Source organism: Agelaius phoeniceus, chromosome 5 (genome assembly GCF_051311805.1).
Source record: "Agelaius phoeniceus isolate bAgePho1 chromosome 5, bAgePho1.hap1, whole genome shotgun sequence".
Lineage (NCBI taxonomy): Eukaryota > Metazoa > Chordata > Aves > Passeriformes > Icteridae > Agelaius > Agelaius phoeniceus.
This window is the reverse complement of record NC_135269.1, coordinates 34,007,884-34,029,006: the sequence shown is the minus strand read 5'-3', so window position 1 is coordinate 34,029,006 and position 21,123 is coordinate 34,007,884. Positions and strand designations below refer to the sequence as shown.

General features: G+C 39.7%; 1 protein-coding gene across 5 annotated transcripts in view; it reads right to left on the bottom strand.

The window, feature by feature from the left end:
• Positions 1-18,470, bottom strand: part of PPFIA2 (PPFI scaffold protein A2) — a 290,351-nt gene extending 271,881 nt beyond the window's left edge. For 3 of the 5 annotated variants that reach the window (XM_054631393.2, XM_077178786.1, XM_077178785.1), the window contains exons 1-2: positions 18,154-18,470; positions 9,977-10,227 (exon numbers count right to left, since the gene is read on the bottom strand). In XM_054631393.2, coding sequence (XP_054487368.1) covers positions 9,977-10,225 — 249 coding nt within the window. In that variant the 5' untranslated portion in view covers positions 10,226-10,227; positions 18,154-18,470. The remainder of the gene's footprint in view (positions 1-9,976; positions 10,228-18,153) is intronic. The other 2 variants (XM_054631394.2, XM_077178787.1) reach the window with 1 other exon arrangement.
• Between the last annotated feature and the right edge of the window lie 2,653 nt (positions 18,471-21,123).

Here is a 21,123-nt window from a genome sequence, read left to right as displayed (position 1 = left end):
ATACAAAAATCAGAATTTTGTACTTCAGATACTCTCATGAGTCTAATTTTGCTAGTGAGAATGTCCAGGAGCACTTTTGATCACAGAATCAATTAGGTTGGAAAAGACCGCTGAGATCATCAAATCCAACTTATGACCAAACACCACCTTGTCAACTAGACCATGGCACAGTGTCAGGTCCAGTCTCTTCTTAAACATTTTCAGGGACAGTGACTCCACAACCCTTCTGGGCACACCATCCCAATGTCTAATCACCCTTTCAGTGAGGAAATTCCTCCTGATGTCCAACCTGCACCTCCCCCATCACAGCTTAAGGCCATTTCCTTTTGTCATGTCCCTGTTAGCAGGGAGAAGAGACCAACACCCCCCTGGCTACAGCCTCCTTTCAGGCAGTTGTGCAGAGCAGTAAGGTCTCCCCTAAGGTTCCTCTCCTCCAGGCTAAACAACCCCAGCTCCCTCAGCCACTCCTCACAGGACTTGTGCTCCAGACCCTTCCCCAGCCTTGCTGCCCTTCTCTGGGCATTCTCCAGCACCTCAATGTCCTTCTTGCAGTGAAGGGCCCAGAACCAGAGACAGGACTCAAGGTGTGGCCTCACCAGTGCCAAGTACAGGGACACAATCCCTGCCCTGCTCCTGCTGGCCACACTATTGCTTATCCAGGTCAGGATGCCATCCATTGGCCTTCTGGCCTGGGCACAGCTGGCTCACATTCAGCCACTGTCATCAGCATTCCCAGATCTTCTGTCCCCTTGCTCAACTTGCTCTTTAAGGACTAGTTCTACCATTGAGTGAAATAAGTGGAAAACCCTCCACAATGATTGTCCTAGCCCTCTGGCCTAGGGCTTTACTTCCTGTGCTTTTACTGACTTTGACTCCACCCCTGCTTAGAGAATTCTATCCCTTTGATACAGAAGTATGGTTTATCCACTTGTGCATTACCATTTCCTTATTGCTCCTTCCCTTCACTTATCTCTATGCTCCCTTCTGCTTAGAGTATCAAAAAAAAAAATCCAATGCAGGAAAAAACCAAATCTGTAATTTTGGTCACTTCATAATTTCAAATAAACCAACCTACAACAAAAAAACCTTACTGTAAGTCTCCAAGATTTATTTAATATTTTCTCTTTTGACAGATCACTGCCTGTCATAACAAATCAATTGTCACAGTATAATTGGGATTTTTAAGAACTCATACATGATAAAGAATGCAGTTCACCAATAATAATTAAAAGAAAAAAGCCTATAATCTGATCCTAAATAGGAAAAAAACTTAAAGGATAAGAAGATACACTCAGCAAATGATTATTTGGAACAGATTCTTAAGTAGAATACAGAAATATTACATTACACTAAATAAAGTTACTGGCCCTTAACTTCTATATGTAGAAGTTCAGATTCCTAGGGATCATATGAAAGATACATATTTATCAATAAAAATAAACCTATTTCTTCAGAGTCAACAGGAAAACTCTACACACTTCAATAAGAAATAAATTATCCCTACTTTTAAAATAAAAAACATGCCCCTAAGATAATTTTGTGGTTTTGAGTGAATTCCACATTATGGGAAATTATTCATTAAGATAGAAGATAGCCTGAATAAGGCACTTCTAAAAGCTGATTCTTAAATATTCTGCATTTCCTTTGCTTTTAATAGAGAACTTAAAAAGAAGGGAGTATGTTTTCACAGTGTTCTTGGATGATGTGTCAGCCTCTACCATCCACTTTGAAGGACACGAGCAAAAAGTAAACTATCACATTTAAGCTTTATAAAATTGCACTAATTTTTCCAGCTTTTCCTCACTGTGTAACAGCATAGAATAGTTCAGTTAGAAGGGACCTACAATAATCATCTGGTTCTAATGCCTGACCACTTCAGGGCTGCGAAAGTTAAATAACATTGTTGAAACCATTGTCCAAATGCTTCTTAAACATTGAGAGGCATGACTACAGGTGTTATGAAAACTAGGGGTTAAAACCCATGACTATGGCTGTTATTAAAACTACAGTGTCTATAATTGTTTATTTATAATTGTTACAGTGTTTATAATTTTACACTGTTTATATACAGTGTATATAATTTTATATATTTTAATATATAGAGACTTGGATAACCATCTGTGCTCTATTCTGTTGACCAGCACCATTATATTTTTTCCTCATATTCATTTGTGTGTCTTTCTAAACCTTCAGATAATGAGCCATCAATAGTTAATGTAGCAGTTGATGTACCTGGTTCAAGCTAAAAAAATTGATATCAATACTTATGAAGCAGATATAGAGTGAAATGGGAGTACATAGCTGATTGCTTCAGGCATTCACCACATGTTCTTTGTCCTCTAAATATTTAAGTTTCTGTCTTTTTTCCACATATCCCATTTTATTCCTCTGCTGGATTGCCACATCAGCCTTCTTCAGTCATCAAGTATTTATTAAGAAGCCCAAAGCTTTTAAGATAAAATCTCCTGCTTATAATTATTTGTGATATGCTACTGTATACACGGAACTTCACAACAGTGAGGAAATACACTTGAAAAGAATTCAAGTTGTTACTTATAAGTATAATTATACTTTTAACTGTGCTCTGTGTTGTCATCTTATTGCAGGGGTTCCATACTGTTACCTCCTTAGCACAAAAGTTTCCTACCTTCTTGGTGTTTCTCATGGGCAGCTCCTCAGAGCACTGACTCTTTCTTCTTCACAAAGCAGCCAACTGACTCCAGATCCCTTCTCAACCAGCCACCCCACTCTTTTATAGCACTCTTCTTCTCATTGGTCACATCTGTGGCCTCTTAAAAGTAAGGCCTGCTCCTTATCCTTGATAATTGGCCCAGCTGCAAGTCCTTCAGGGTAAGATTACTTTCTACACTATCTTTATTTTCTTATATTCCCTTATATCCCCCTACAGCTCTGTTTGGAATATGATGGTGGTTTAAAAAAAAAAAGATAGTCCAGAGAGGACCCAGCTCAAGCAGTGTCTTACTTACATCACAGATACCTCAATCTGTCTTTTATCAGATAATATTAGTTAGGAGTTATCCAATAGAATAAAATTGGTATTTAACACTATGAAAACAACTTTCATTCAATTTTATGTGGAAAAAAAAAAAACAACTGCCATGTGCTGTTATGTTACATGTTCTGTTACCAAGGAAGAAAAACCTTAAATTTTTCCTAAACATTTATAAGGTTGGACACAACTAATACTTCAGCATTGTGTTGCACTTAAACTATTGAAACTTTACCAAGTTTTCTTTGATTTCCAGATGCTCTGTCTCCCCTCTACATTTAAATCCTGTAAAAACATGTATTTCTGTATTTACTCTATTAGAACTAATAGTTATGGTTAGTATCTGATTTTTTGCATACATCTCAATATGCTCCCCCCAATGTTAACATCTTGGGACAAACCGCTAAAATAATTAGCAAAAAAGCATAATTCCAATTTGTTTAAGAAAATATTTCTGTTAATTAGGAATCTAAACTAATTTTGGCAGTCACAAACACTTGATACTTGCATTGATTTTCGTGGGAACTGCATGGATTCAGAACACCTGAAAATTAACATGTTTATATTTAGTAGCCAGCAAAACTATAAAACACAGGAAATTCAGAGATAGAAACAAACACTGGCTCAAGATTTAGTTTTTACACATGAATACAGAGCATATCACTGGATTTTTGAAACAGAAAACTTGGAACTTTCCCCTCAGACACATTTCACTCAGATCTCCATTTCACTACTTGGAATTATTCTCAAGTTATTCCCTGGAAATTTGAGAAAAATGCATACTTTTGCAAGATTAAAAAAAAAAAAAGGAGAATTTACAGAAGTCCTTCACACAAGAGGATGTTTTTAGAACCTCAGAAAAAGTCCTGATTATTCATTCAAATATACAGGATGCCATTGGTACTCTGTGTTCTTCAGCACAGCCAGAAAGAAATAAAGAGTGAAAAAAAAGCCAACATTCCATCTTCATCATAGGAACAAGAACTGTTTTGAGAACAATACTGTGGGTCAAGCTATTATTTTCACCCAAACAGCAAATGCCCAATCCTAAATAAACAAAGTCTATTTTAATGAATGCTGTTTAAATCTGTGTATTTATTTCTGTCAGGCTATTTTATTTTTGTATCTATACATGTATCTGTGCAATGCCAGTATTTTGTATCCATGTACTGTACACACACACATCTAAAACAGAAAACACAACCTCAGAATAAGGCCCTACTGATTTACTGTTGTCTCCCTATACCTTTCTTGTCTCTGGCAGTAAAAAATTAATTGCTCACTGTATAGGAAGAAAATGCAAGTCTATCAACAAAATTCTCTAATCACAATTCTATTAAAGGTTAACATTGATCAAATTACATAAACTGGTTCAATAAAACAAGGTCATTACATTTCCCTCTTTGGATTTTCCCTTCTATCATGCCTCCAGTAAGCATTTCTAAATGAGTGGTATGTTATTAGATCAAATAAAACCTTAATGATTACTACTATATTTCTATTACTGATTTTATTACTGAATTATTGTAGCTAACAATTACAATTTAGTTGAAATCTATGGGATACCAGAGGACATAAAAAGATTCCTTTTAGTATTGCAGTTCCACACGCCAAACAATCCTACCATCGATATCCAGAAAGATTTGCAAACAGTGCTGACAATAATATCTATTGCAGAGAAAAAAAATATTTTTGCAGCATTCAAAAGAATTTAAACTCAACTAGAACTAGGTGTTTAGATCTCCACCAGAGAGATTCACTCGAATCACAACATACTCAAACTTGCTGGAAATAAACAAAATAAGTTTAAAAAATGAAAGAAAATTGACTTCCAATGGTCTCTTTCAGTATAAATTATTCAATGATCTCTACCAAAGAATAACATATCTAGACTGCTTTAGTTTCAAAAGGTCTATTTTAAAGACAGGAGGTTTTATACCCATACATAGAAGAATTCAACTCATATAAGTTAAGCTGTTTAAAGCCACTCAAACTACACATTATGCTCCAGCCACAGCACCCTGACTTGCAGAAGGCAAAGGCATGGACTGGGAGAATGCAGAACCACTCACTGAAGAGCAGGTTTGAGATTATGTACAAGGAGTGCAAGTGCATAGCAGCTGATGAGATGCATCCACATGTCCTGAGGGAACTGATGGATGAAGTGTCTAAGCCATTATCCATCATATTTGAGAAGTTGTGTCAGCCCTGTGAAGCTTCCACTGACTGGAAAAGGAGAAAGGTAACCCTAATTTTTAAGAAGGGTAAAAAGGAAGGTGTAGGCAACTGAAAGCCAGTCAGTTTCACCTCAGTGACCAGTAAGACCATGGAGCGGATCCTCCTGGAAACTATGCTAAGGCATATAAAAAATAATGAGTTGACAACCAATAGTACTAAAAAAGATGTATCATAGGTGCAGATTCCGATAATCAATACATGAAAAGACTTACAGCCACTAAAAAATAAAATCTGCTACCATAAATGATCAGTAAAATCAGAACTTTCTGGTAATGTAATATTGAAGAGAAATGAACACAAATGGAAACACAGAAGGTTCCTCCTGAACATCAGGAAACATTTTTTACTTTTTACAGTAAGGGTGACTGAGCACTGGCACAGGTTGCCCAGAGAAGCTGTGGAGTCTACCCTCAGAGATATTTAAAAGCCATCTGGACACAGTCCTGGGCAGCCTGTTCTTAGTAACCCTGCTGCAACAGAAAAGCTAGACAAGGTGACCTCCTGAGGTCCTTCCCTACCTCAAGTATTCTCTGAATAATAATTTCTAAGTAAATCACTAAATATTTTCCTCTTTTTAGCACTCAAAAATGGAGTTAAGAGTTCCTAACCTTTTTAGTAGAACACTTTCTTATGCTGCAGTAAAAGACCTTACTTTACTCCAAAAAAAAAACCCCACAATATTAAGTATTTAGATTGTATGCTTCCTCATTACAGCGTATTTCATTGTATTTAGCAATTTTTTTTCTGGATTTAAGAGTCATGACCTAAATGCAATAAATTCCTTTTGTTGGGGATCATGCAGTGCAGACCCAGACACACTTTCCTTAGAAGCTTCCACTGTCAATAGGCAGCTTTGAGAAGAATAAACAAGATCACTTGTGAACTAGATTCTGAGTATCTCCAAAATAAAGTTTGAAATAAAGAATCTGAAGAGGTGTTTTGGGTCCAGTTCACAGGTCAGCAAAGGTATTACAACATATAATGTATTTTATACCAGCTTCTTTTATACCAGTTATGGGTTTTTACTGTGTCTTTGTCTAAGAAAGATGCCATTCCTTCATAATGCAAGACATTTTTTTGATGAATGACCTATCTTTATTCGTGGTACCCTATAATCATTTATTCCTTCATCAACATTATTTTTGGCTTAAAATATTTTTCATCTTTACCTGTTCATTCCATCTTCCTGTCTCTCCAAGAAAATCTATGAAATCACTCACAGTCCCTCTCAAGTCAGTTTCCCCCAGAAATAAGAAATCTTCAATTAGTCTTTTCAGACAGAAAATGTTACTTACTCTTTCCTCTAGCAATGCTTTTCTTAATCTCTTCCAATTTGAGGTCAACTCTCAATCACTACTGAGCCAAAACTCAGATAAATAAGGGCCAAACCACCCCTTGGTCTAACTGCATTAATATTTACCTACTTCCAACAGAAGTCTTTTACATAACACATTTCAAAATGATACTTTCCATTTTTAACCTCCCACTGGCTGCCTACCACCATTGTAAACCATATATTCTCCCACTTTACTACTGCTACCTTTGGTCATGACTTTTTTTATTACCTGCTAGATATAAGGCACTCACCCTTTTACCATGCACTACCATTCCACCTCTGTTATTCTTGTTCTTGTGTATAATACTCCCTTAGTTCAAAATTCAACTCAATTTTGTGTCATCTTAAATTTCCACTAGCATGCTTCTTCTTATGCTCAAATAAATAAAAGCTTCAAAATACATTAACTGCTACTACTCTCCTTCCATCCTGTCAGTCTACTGTAAGTGAAAATTTTTCCTCTCTCTCCTTTATTACTGACCTTATTAATTATTATATTGCTTTTCCTTACACTCCTCCCATCTATTAGTAATTTAAATGACTTGACTTCAAAAGATATCATTTTAGGGATACTGTAGTTCCCCAATCTAAAAAGTCTGGTACCAAAGAGGCATGTTGAGTAACTTTGTATAAAGATAATTTTGATAAACCCTTGTAATATTTTTAAGTTAGCTTTTTGACATATCATTAGATTTTCCTCCAAAACAAGATTAAAGTCTTCCCTGTTATTTTATTTAGACTAGCTGATCTGTAATTTCCTGCTCACTTTTTCCCCTCCTTCCACAAACATAGCTGTTCAGTTACAGACAGATGTTCATAAAGTTAAAACTGCCAATCTAATGAAAATAAAATTTATTTCAATGATAGAACTTAGCATGATGACTATATTTCTGTAACTCAGATTTGAAAGACATGGTTAATTGTACATTGTTCTGTTGCAGTGCAGACCAGTATAAAAACTTGAAGACATTTACAGTCATTGGCTGCAGCCCTAACAGCTATAACAGCATTAACTAAGAACACAAGCTTCCTATTTAATGTTATTTATGATTTCCTAATTCCCATCAGACAAGATTTTTCAATGGCTGAGTTTTCATGCAAGCTCTTTTTGTGCTGGTTCTATTTATTACAAGTGTAATGATTTTTCCAGAATGTATTTTTCCCAATAAGCAAAAACAGTGTCCTAACAAAAATGCTTTGGAATACAACTATGTCAATACACAGTTTCTACTCATAAAGCGCTATGTAAATACTAAGAAATAATTGAAAAAATTTTGAAAACCACTCGAGGGATCAAGAACTAAAAGAATAAATTCTGATAACGCAAGACTCATTAGATGCCACAACTACATGATAATTATCACATAGATATTGTATATTTATATATTCTCTTCCTAAACTGAATAAAGAGAGAATTCTTCCTCTCCACTAGGTAAGAAGTCCTAGGTAATACTTTGTTAGAAGGCTGCAACAGGCAGTTAGCAAGGCAAGCTTGCCATTCATAAAACAATAAACCAAAAAACTGTGAAAGTACTATATAGAATATCTCAAGTCCAGAATTGAAACTAAATAGTATGGCAGTGATATGAAAATTACATCCTTGAAAGACTCTATTACTCAAATGTTATATTACTAAGCCAGTGTTCTGTACTTTTAAGAATTTAATCACTTAGATGAAGATCTAGATAACATACTTGATGGACATAAAACCTGATTCTGCTTTAAGGTGTAATCAGTGTGTCACACAGTTTCTCATATGGGAAACCTACATCTCTCTTAGATGTAAGGATGAATGCTACCTGAAACACATTCCCAATGGTCCATGGTAGACCAAAGCATTCACCTGACAAATCTATTGCTTTTAGCAGGTGTACAGCTATCATTCAAAACTATGTAACAAAATATAATTTTAATCTTTATTCCTTACTAGAAGAAATAAAGAATAAAATACTATTGTGATCCATTTCCTTAGAATTTATTTCTTTTAGGCTCTGTATGGCATTTAGAATGACTATTATTTTCCTTAGCTAGTCTCCAGTATTTTAGCAGGAGTTCTGCATATGCAAGACTTATTAGGGCTTAGACACCTGCTAGTGCCCAACAAAAATACCTCCCTATGGGCTCAGTGGAAAGTGCTTCAGCACACTGAAAGGGATGTGTTAACAGATGCTGAGCGTCCTCTCTTCTTTGGATTTCCAGCAGTAAATCTTTGAATAAAGGATTTATGCTGTCTTTCACTTACTCTTTTCTACTCTTCTATGTAGAGATACCTGTAAAAAGAAGCTCAACTGCCCACAAATAAAGAGAAAAAAAAGAAAAAAAAAAACCAACGTTGATTTTACAGTTTATCAAGATCATTGCTACTCCTTTTTGTTTGTCCCAAAACAGCTGCAGGCATTCTTATTGTCTGGAGCTCTTTCTCTATCTCTCTTTCTCTTTTTCTCTGTCTCTCTGTCTGTCTCTCTCTCTCTCTCATTTTGTCCTATCCCAAGATATTCCAAAAACCTACTGAGGTTAGCACTTGAATAGGGAACTGCTTTTCCCTATTCCAGACAGTGCCACTTTCCTCTTCTACCCTTAAAAATTTTTGTACTTATTTCATTCATCCTTATTGCCTCTTTATTCCAACCACACACTTCCTAATTCCTCCCTAGGCCCTCATGGTCACATTCTCTAATACATGACAGCTGAGAGACACAAAGAAAACAACACGGAATAAATCTGAATATTGAATCATGGTATCTTTCCAACCTCTGGCCACATACGCAGACTGAAGTAAAATCTTTCTTTGCTTTTAATTCTAGTATATTAAAAACAATTATATTGACACATATTATTGACATATATCACACTAGTATTTTAACTGAAGACATTCAGTTTTGAAGTTCCTAAAAAAGACTAGGGTAACTTCAAATAATGAGATTTATATAAATATTTAAACTTAATTGAATTAATATATTAAGGTATCAGTTATTTTTTTGGGGTTGTGTTGTACCTTATTTAACTACATTAGTTAGTTTTATTGTTTATTAGAAGTCTCTAGAAAACATTCTCATTCTTCTTTCTTTATTTCTACCTCTAGATCTTTTATTTAAATGATCCCTCACCTGTTGTAAATGCTAGAGCAACAGCCAAAAGAACCAGTAGCTACAGGCCTTCATCTTGCTCTCCTTCAAGTCAACAGCATTACTCCTACTCTTAAATATGAAAAAAGGTCCCATAGAGGTCAAACCAGGTTATATTAATTCAATAGGAGTTCTGCAGCTGACATCAATGGGAGCAAAATTTGGACCTCAAGTAATGCATACTGATTATGGTTAAAGTAATTGGTGTCAACTCAAAAATTAGTGAACCTAAGCAAAAAAAAGAAAGAATCTTTGTTAACAACATACCTGAGGCAGTGCTGAGTTCAGCTGTCGCTGGAGGGAATCTCTGTCGTAGATGACATCCTGTAGGCGTTGCTGTGCAAGTGACAAGCTTTCCTGTGTCTCCCGAAGGGTATCCAGGAGACGGTCCCTTTCATCCAGCATGTTCACCATCAGCTGCTCAAAATGAGAATCCGAGTCCGAGCCACTGCTTTGGGACCCCCGTTGACTCATCGGGGTGTCCTCGTTTATCGTTGGCATCACTTCACACATCATTTCTTTAAAACAAACACAAATCAAGGAACAGCTCTTCAGTAGCGAAAACATTTCAGGATGTTTCATAGGAGGAATAATAAACTCTGTCACATGGACACAGTTAGTAGATTATTGCATTGTTCCCACTTTTAAACTTGCATGCAATGTTAATCAGATGATCAATAGAGAGGGATTAAACACAGTGACTAATTCCATAGAGCAAAGACTTTGAATGTGCTTCCCAAAACTAAGGAAGACTGACTGGAAGGAGATGGAGGGTTACAGAATATTTAAATTAATAGTTTTGGAAATAACACTCTCTTAAAATAACAGAAAATACTTCCTCTGCAATTGTAGTCTCCCTTATTGTTGCTTTTCTCCCTTCTCTTACTTAATTTCATTGTTGAATTGTTGGTATTGATGTCAATAGCTGCCACTAATTGCCAGATTTTGTCTTCCTCTAGGCAATTCTACAGTACAGCTCAGGCTAACCATTGATCCAGTATCATGCTGCCTTAACAATGCCAGGTTAATCTATTTTTCTATCTAGTTATTCCCATCCTCAGGGGAAGTTATTCTCCAGTGAGCTTGTTCAGTAAGAGGTCAAGAACTAGAAACTCTGCTAATTACATCCCTATGATATCTTGTGCAAATTGAATTACCAGGAACAGAATCACTGTTGTTTGTTTCTTAAATCTGTCCTGAGCAGAGCAAATAACATCACCTAGTCCCATACTTCAGCTCCAAAGCTTTTTACGTAAATCTCAAACCCCCCTTCATGTACAGTGAGAAGCTTTAGGAATCTTTAGGAGAGCTTGCTGCTGTTGACTGCTTTGTCCACTGTCCCCAGGGACCTTGGGATGTGGGATGCCAGCCAGGGGAGCCTGTCTTGCCTCCAGGAACCTCTCACAACATCGTGTAAGTACAGTGCACTCAGCGAGAGGCCGTCACCAGTCTCCACTCAGCTCCCACCTGTGGCTAACCAGTTTGGGATGGTCATGTTCACAGTGAGCAAAGGGATAACTAAAAAAATTCCAAGGCCATCTGCCACTTGCTCAGTTCAATGATAACTTTTCGGCATGCACCAGGTGGCCAGAGACCATGGTCTCTTCATGCCCATTCTCCAAGATCAAAGTTAACAATTTGGATTGTCACTAAACCCTTTCTGCCTCACAATCATCAACATCTCATGGGTCACACTTCTCATCCCAGGGGATTCTCATCGGTGAAGCTTCATCATTCAAGAAATTACTTCCAATGTGCTACACATGGTTTCTGGTGTGAAGCATTTGCTACCCCTGCACACAGGCTGCGGCAGAGTGAGAGTGGTACAATTTTGCGGGAATGCTGCTGAGTGTGTGAGAACAGGTAGGGAAAGCTTTTTGTGGAGAGCTGTTGCTGCCTCAGCACCTTGCATTCACACTAGATAGGAAATCTCTTAAAGTCGTTATGTGGATGTGGGAAGCCATATATGTAAGCGGTTGTGGGGTTATAAGGGAATCCATGAATGCTCATGGCACTATTATCACATCTTGTCCCTCTCAGCTGTTGCATTCAGGGAAGGCAGGGGGCCATGCATTGTTCTTATTTTGAATCCCTGGACTGCATTGTTCTGACAGCACAAGTAACAAACTTGGGCTATGACTAAGACAGCAGAGAAGGCAGGGAATGGGTGGGCAGTTCCTGGTGTAGGCAGTTGCTATTTGGAAGTTTTCTCCCACAGCTCACAGCCCCAGGAGAATCTTTAAAAGGTACAGCAGTTCTTGCAGTCAGCCTGGTGATGTACATCGCTTTCTGGGAGTTCGGAGATCAATGCCATTATTCCATTGGAACCACTTGCATCCTCTCCCTCCCCCACCCTGAGAGTGAAGAGAAATACAGCACAGCAGTCTGTTAACCTGAGCCAGATAGAAAGGCTGCTAGGGTGTGATAGAAAGGGACATTTGGACTCTTGTAAGAGCAAGGAGCATGAGATATGGGAGGGAATTCTGGATCATGACCTCACACAGATTGTTTGTGCGGGTCCATGAGGACCCCAAACAACTTGGAAGGAAACCTGGCTTCTCAAAGTGTCTCTGGGTCACCAAGATACAAAAAAGTAACAAAATCTCAAGCAACTGCAGGTTTGCTGTGGGGCTTCCAAAGAAAATTTTTACAGCCTTTCATGAAAGACCTATTATGCCACGCTGTTCGATTTACTATAATTTGTGTCTTCTTGTCTTTAGAAAAGCATTTTTGTTTTCCTTTTTTAAAACTTTCTTGGCATTTATCACTCTTATATGTGCCAACACATGGGATGCTTTCAATGTCCTGAGGCAGCCACCATTTAACACTGTTCCCAAGCACGTGCTGAAGAATAGAGCTACTTCCCCAGGACCTTATTACACCTTTTACAAATTTCCTGCTTGACAGCGGGAAGGAATCAAAATACTGAGAATATTTGAAGAATATTTAAATGAAGAAAAAAAAAAGGAAAGAAGGCTTGTCAAGAGAGACTGCAACAAAAGCTAGGGCAGGTTAAAGCAGAGGAAGAACTTCACAGGAACAGAGGAGGAGTGTCAGCAAACAGACCGATCACAGCCTAGTAGTATAAGATTGGAAGCTGAGGACAAATAGAAGGGCACATATGCATTTGGATCTTTATACAGGAAATGAAATATGTCACAGAGCTATAAGAGTTCTTGACATTTCCTGATGGTGTGTGCATGTATTAGTCAACCTTTGACTAACCACAGGATGATGTGGTTCACACACAGGGTCAGAAGATTTAAATGTAAGAGTCAGCTCCCAGCTTAGTTATCCCTGAAAGGAATTTAGTTTGCATACACATACAGATGTGTTGTCTTGGTCATCTATGTCCTTCTGGTGTATGTAAATTAAATTCCTTTCAGGGAATCAGATAGAAACAACTGAGGGATTCATGCTAAAACATAACATAAAAATAGTACTGGTATGATCAGTTTGGTCTGATCGCTAATGTGGTGATATCCTGAGTAACCTGAATTATATTTTTAAAATTTCCAGTGGGGAAAGAGGGCCATTTCTGATTTTCCTTCTATGTAATTTGAATTTTAAACCTAAATTTGATGATTAAAAACCTCCATCACCCCAACAATTTTTAGTCTGGTTTCATAATATAATCAGCTGAAATATTTCATACAATGAAATTAGAAGGAATCACTCTATCTACCTACTCTTCCCCACTTATCACAGACCATAAATCTGTGTTAAGCTCAAGTATATTTTATACAGGAAGAATTTCAATCATTAAACACTGAAAGTGATCTCTCTAATAAATTAATCAGAATAAGCCATTCTTTTTGCAAAAAATATATTCCTTTTTGAGTTGTATTTATAGGGAAGACACAGCCACATTCAATGCTACAATTCTAAAAGGCTCAAAATAAGGCTATGGGCAGGCCCAATTCTATTACTGTTCAGAACTACCATGCCACACATACTTTTGCAGCTGATCTCTGCATTTCCATAACTTTTGAAAAAACTCAGATATCTTTCCCTATATATGCATGAATCAAATTTCATATGCACAGGACAGCTGCATCCTGGACTTAATGATATATGTACAGATCCATGCATACATAGCAGGTATTTGTCTCAGGTACTCAGTTCTTACTAAACATGTAGGTATCAATTCCACTCAGAATCGAACTGAAGATTAATAAAGGACTGCCATTAAGCTTCCTTTTTGTTCTCCATTCTTACTGCTCCAAAAACTGGCTAGGCTCAGAGAACTTGATTTTCTAAACCATAGCTGCTAGATAGACAAGCACATCCAACTGACATCTGGAGATTCCATGTTTTCTAACTGTGTTTATCAGCTTGTCATATGATTGATGGAATATAATCATATGCTCAGGAATGCCCCCAAAAATCAAAGACTGGAATGAAGACTCCCAGCCCTCCAGTCTCTTGAATTGGTTTTGTATAGTTTAATAGGCTGTTAGTTTCTCATTCAACTCTGAATGCACATTGAAAATCAGATGCATAAACATCTTCGAGTCTGTGCATATATTTTAATCTCTCCACTTGGTCTGCACATGCCAGCTCCTATGTTCAGATATTCGTTATCCCAGCATAGTATCCCTTTCCCTAATCTATACTATATTCCTATATTCCTATCTATATTATTCCTATATTCCTACTATATTCCTACTATCCCTATATTCCTATCAACTCCCACAAGGCAATTGCAGTTACATTTCTTTGATGAGTCTGCTAGTGAAAAAGAATTCAGAGCTGACAGTGACAAAAAAGGGAGAATAAGCAAAGACAATCAACAATGTACATGAAGCATTAGAATTCTATCTCTGAAGTTTAAAACAGAAACCTTGAATTGCATTGTCACAACTCTAAATTGCAAACTAACCACTCTTAAAAGTTTCAGGTAATGTTACAAAATCTAAATGTGACAAAATTGGACTGCATAAATATCTGTCTTAAATTTCTGAAAATTACAGTTAACACTGAACTTTCTTTTATTTTCCAAACCTGCAGTGAACAGACTCATCTTGTTTTGCACTTGGCCCAGCACTGAGCAAGTTTTGCACTTGTGCAGGATGACTTCCAAAGGTCCTTTCCACATGGAGTAATTCCATGGGATAGAACTCAAACAAATCAACCACCAAACAAATCCAAGAACCCAAAACCACAGACTTTGCTTCTTTTCAAAGGAATGATGAAAGATGTTGAATTGAGTAAACTGATGTATCTGTACCCAGCCATAAGGAGGCACCTTTGCAGAGACTGAGTAAATTCCCACTGAAGGATTTTACTACGGATTTCTTTACCAAGACTTGATACCTCAAATCCTACTTGGTTATACCAGTGGTGCCTAACCATGCATCTGGCAAGCTACTGCAGCTCATTGTGCCACCAGAGAACTGCAGGCTTTTGCCCCAGAAAACAGCAGAGAAGAAGCTGGGGGGAAAATGGAAGTAGAAGGTGGGCAGGTAATTAAGATCTGAACTGACCAACTGGTCATCAGGAGAAAGTGAGGTATAGGCCAGGTAACTACAGCAGCCCACTAGGGAGTGGACAGCCACCTTGCTCTCTCAGGATATGAGAGAATCACTGAATACTCAGGGTTGCAAGGAACCTCTGGAGATCATCTACTCCAACCTGAAGGCATGTTAAGTGGAACACAGGCAGCGAGGAATGATCACTGAGGGAGCTGGAATTTCTTTCCAGTGGGTGTTAAGAACTGCAAGTGGTGGATTAAACACCTCTGTCCCATATTTTCAAGACCATAGAAGTCCATGATAATGGAATACCCTCTCCTGTACATCATTCTGTGCAACGCTTCCCATGGGGCAAGGATTGCAAAGAAGAGGGAGAAGAGGAGAGAAAGGAATAAACAAGGTGGCATATTCTTCAACTGAAAGAGCTGACATTAATAGCTGAATGGGCACTATATACCTCTTCATTCAAAAGAAAAGAAGGAAAGCTTGTGTTCTTTGCCAGAAAAAGGCTGACTTGCCCTGTAGTAATACAATTTAACTAAAGTTATGCTTGACTGATCTATGCCAACAAAAGTAAGACTTTTCAAATGTGTTTCTCTTTCTTTAAATAGAAAAATAAAAGCTCCATTGATACTGAGCTTACTACTTCTATAGTACAAAGTTTATCACTTTACCCAGTATCCTGAATGTAAGTAAAGCAATCCCTCAATGAAAGATGCATGGAGTCACCAGCATTTTACTGTTAATATATAATCATTGTTCCTTAGATCCATCCTGAGCCATGGAGCAGATATTACAATTCCCTTGGGCAGGGTGCCCCTACAGCATCCAAAACTTGCAAGGACTGCAACATACAGTGGACTTGTGTAGCACCTGCAACTATCCCAAACCCATGGAGAGGTTCTGAAGGGGGAGCAGAATACTGGCAAATTCCTGCTTCCCTTGAAATCCATGTAGCACATAAACACTCCCTAGAAATAGACTTTTAGGTAATGTAATAACTTTAGAACTCTTCTAATTCGAAACAAAACCTAGACTCTTATTTAGTAGTAGTTCTGGACCTGAGTGCTCAGGCATCACAGCCATACCCAATGGCAGCTTGAGAAGCAGGACACTGAAGCTCTCAAAACACATTATCTTTCTTGTCCATCGTGTATCTACTGCACCATCTACTACAACGCCTTTTCCAGGTTGACTGGTTCCTAGTTCAGTGTTTTCTCCAGTTATTTGCATGGAATCAAACCCAGCAAATACTTAAATTCATGGAAATTCTTCATAGACTTCAATGAGTTTGGATCAGTACAGATGGTTGAAAAAGTCACTAACATAGACAAGCCATCAATCTTCTGTCATTTTACTCCCTCCAAACAAAGGCATAAAGATCACAAATGCCTGGTTTGTGATACCAGGGAGCATGATGGATGTTATGTGACCACTGCCTACTGTATTACCAGAAATCATGAACAGGTTTCCCCTCTAAACACACAACACCCAACTGGCAAAAAGTAATCTGTCTTACTAGAGGCAGAAAGAACGTGGTTCACTGTGATTAAGATTTTTCAGGCTGTATGGAAAAATGTCATAGCAAATCTATAGCATTAGCTGCATTATGTCTCCATCAAGAGTGAACTCTGTATTAGCTCAATTAGGAATTCTGCAGCTCAGTTTAAACAACCAGACAAGGGGAATGGACAAAAATTCCAGCACAGAGCACAGGATATGGCCATCCTTGGTTAAGAGTTATATAAAGCTTCTTTTCGGGAGGGACTCCATTAACAAATTAATTGATAGCAACTCTCTTATATTAACTTCTCTCTGATTATGATCATGTATGGACCAGGTGTCAAAGTATGTCCTCAATACTGACTTTCTCTAAAACTACTTGAAAATTTCTGTGGTATGTATCCTATAGAGGTGGAAAATGAAAAAGTTGTCTTCCTTCTTCTAACTGGACCCCACCCTATTTGGCATTTTCTGTTATCTCAATTGTCCAAGAGTCTTAGAATTATTTATTCAAGTGAATATTGTAACAAACACCTCTGCAATCTCATTTAGCCTGGAAATTATTTACCAGATGGAGTTCTTTCACTTGGGAAGCTCTGGGAATAAGAAGACACAAAGCTACTTGGCTTCTGCCTGACAAAGGCTCTTAGACAAGCATTCATTTTGCTCACCTTGAAGGCCACCACCTTAGATGTGAATCTAATTTTAGCCCCTCACCTTTCTATCCATAACTGGCTTTAAAAGCTTGTTTTCTGCTTGCTCTTGTGTTTGATTTGCACACCACAGCTGAGGAGTCATTTCAAGTTACTTATAATTTTGCTGCAGGAAAAAGAAGTAGAAATCTACCTACCATACATTCTAGCCTGTCCACAGTGACATCAGCTTGAAAACTCATTTCATTGGATCGTTCTGGGTATTTTGCATTTACAAGCTATTTTTTCCAAATCGTTAAATAGATATAGTGACTGATAAAACCAGATCTTACTGCAATTATGTCTCTTCAGATGTCCTCAGCAGGATCGCTCTTAGGCAGCACAGTGTAATTCCAATAAGGAAAATCCTTCCTATTGTCTGAGTTGCATTACATGCATATTCCTCCTCCTAGTTAACTCCTTACCTGCCAGCCTCCACTAAACTATGATATCACCTTTAACAGAAGCATCCTGCACTCCTTCCACACAGGAGGGGTGATCAGCACAGTACCTTAGAAAAAGGACTCAATCCAACTATCTGTTCTTTATGTCATCCCTCTCACCTCCTACCTCCCTTAACCACAACCAAACAAAATAAGTTGATTTCACATTTTTCAATCTGAAATCCCCCAACTCCCATTACAGAAAAGCATTTAAATACCACACAAGTGCTACAGCAAGAGGCAGACAGCTAGATTTTGCATTTGCATCTCATCCCCTGAGGATATCGGAGCTAAGGAAGGAATATCTAACTCAGAAATAGAAGGTTCAGTACCTAGTATCTTTTATTTCGGCGTCTGCTATTTCACTTGATCAATAACAACCGCAGTCTCCACCGGCTTCGAGCGGGGACTCACACAGCCGAGCACTCCTGGACCATCTTCCTAGAAATGGTGACACAGGCGTTGCTCCGAGGAACCCCAAGCCCCCGCACCCGTCCTCCGGCAAGTCTCGCTGCTTGGCACCTCAACATTTTCTTCGGTCACTTCGTCAGCAGCCAAGAGGAGAAGCATCCATGGGAAAAATGGCATATTACAAATTTTGCTTTGGGAAGCAGAGCTCGGTTCAGACCATTGTCGGGAGGAGGAGGGGGGGGAGCGGCTCTTAAAGCTCCAGCAGCCCCTTTCGAGCAACAGCATCTTTGCAGCTGGAGGCAAACCATCACAGGGGGAGGGGGCAGGGCGAAAGCATCTTTCTTTTATTTATTATCCTTTGCTAAACTTAACTGAGCGGTATCTGGCTTCCCCGGCTCTTCGATACCTCCCAGGCTAATTATGCCTCTGTGCGTGACTGAAGTCCACACGCACGCACGACTGCCTGCATGATCAAAAAGCAAACGCGCTTTTCTGCTTTACAGAGAGAAATCCTCTGCCCAGGGCTTGTCGTTGCCCGGCTGGCACATCGCTGCCCGGCTGGCACCGTGCAAAGAGCCGTGCGGAGCCGGAGCCGGGAGCGGGGAGAGGGAGCGCCCCGGGAGGGGGTCACCCACGGCACGTGGCCGCGCCCCGGGCACCGCTGCCAGCCCCGCGTCGCCCGGGGACGGCAGCGACACTGGCACGGCAGCGCTACGCTACTACACCCTGTAATTCAAGGAGCTCAGGCAAACGCCACGACATCTCTTCTATCCGTAGAGCGTAATAAAGCGTATCATCTGCGGTAATCCGACCGTGAGAAAGCAGGGATAAAACCTGCCATGATCTCAATAGCCCGGGCGTGTAATTATTATCAGACACTGGGGAACGCCCGGCGCGGCAGGAGCCGGGTGCCGGGTCCGGAGCCCTGTGCCGGGTCCGGAGGGCGGGGGTGTAGGTGGAGGCGGAGGGAGCGGCGCGGCAGTGCCGGGCTGGGCTGGGCTGGGCGCGCTCCTCGGCGCGGGGACTTCCCCTGGAGCCGCTGCAGTGGTTTTCACCAGTCCTTAAATAAATTCTGAAGTAATCGCGTCTGCCTCCTCTGCCTCACGCACGCGGCTCCCCAGATGCTGCTGCCGCTGCTTCGCGGCTCGCTCGGCGTTAATTCCCTCGCGCCCACTCCTAAGGAAAAGAAAAAAAAAAATAAAAAGGGGACACCAGGGCGTGACCTGGATGTTCAGCGGCGCTGCCTCCAGCCCGTACAGTTCCCCTGCCCACGGCCGTGCGGCCCCCGGGCGGCTCGGAGGGGCTGGAGGGGCTGCAGCATCCGAGCCCCCCGGGAGCTCCCCCGCGCCTCCCCGCACAGCCCCGCACGGGCGGCCCGAGGCGGGCGGGAAAAGAGGGCTGGAGAGGTGGGACAGTGGGGAGTGTCCGTGGAACCGGGCGTTGTGAATGAATGAAGGAGTACCAGCTGCCGTTTTCAGAGCCGGCTTGAGGATATTTGATCAGCCCAGTTTGAGGATGTGCAGGTGTCAACTACTCAAACTTTGTTCTTGCAAAAAATATTTCGGTATTTGTTTGCATTTCTTGTGCGTAGAAGAAGAATTTCATCCATGAAGGATTGACTGTGTTGCTTCAAAAGCCCGAAGTCTCTTCATGTGCTGTGGGAATGTGCTGGAGAGAGGAGGGAGCCACAGCCAGCACCATGCTGAGACTCAGTGATGCTTGCTGCTGAACTGGCCGCACAGGAAGTGTGACACCATATTGAAAAAGAAAATATAAATGGAAATATAAATGCACAGAGGATGCACTGTAAGGAAAATAGCTAAGAAGAGTTGTCAACATGGGCATTTCAAATCCAAGTGCAAAGAAATTACTGGTGCCATGCCAGAGTGTGTTGCCAGAGCTTTTAGTGCAATGCATAGGTGAAAAGAGAAAAAAATAAGATAGCTCTTCCTCTCGCCTGTGCCACTATTCCACGTGGCTTTTTGTCATTTTACTTGGTCATTTCAGATCGTTATCTTGACTTAATTATCAGCATACAAACCATTAGAGCAGTTGCCTGATAATCCCACTGTAGCTGAGGGCAAGAGCTGTCATCTCTGAGATTCTTCTACTGCATGACTGAGCAGTCTCACAAATCTGAGCTTTGAGTTAGGCAAGTAAGGAAAAAGTAAGAGACTCAAAAACCAATCATTGAGAGTAGTCATTCTCAGGAGGTACAACCCAGGCTGGCTGGCATGAACTGACTCAAAGGACATATCTGATGGGGTTTTTTACATTATTTGTTTAAGGGTTTTCTTCCTGTTTCTTTGAAATGAAAGATCAGGGTTTGCAGCTTCAAACTTTCTAGAACTCACCACTCATGAAAACCCAGAGCACCGGGAATATTTCTGTCTGCTCTGAGGTGCCCTGGCCCCCAGGGGAGCACTGACTTTGACCCTCATTCATGGAGTAAGTTTCCTAGACTTCAAGGTAGACTAGAATTCACTAAAGTGTAAAATAGATTATAGAGAGTAGTGTAGTATGTGTGTCACTTGGTGAGAAATTTAGGTTTTGGGATTTTAATATGTTGTGGATGGAAGCAAGATGGAGGGCACAGGGTGTCGTCCTGGGTTTCTTCTTCATGCTTCTTCTTCCTTCTTCTTCATGGGTTTGGGTGGCATTTTGTGATTGGGCAGAAAAGTCTGCATTGAGGGCTCTGTGGGATCAGTTATTGGGTTAAAAGGGAAAATAATCTAGGTGTCAGTTCTTAATTGGATACTTTAGTCTTAAAAGACCTTGTAACAGAAGATTGCTGGCCATTTTGTGCCTTCTAATGAAAAACTGACAAACTCACAGTAGTGAGACTGTTTTACTGATAAGAAACAATAAACACCTGAGTCTGAACATGAACT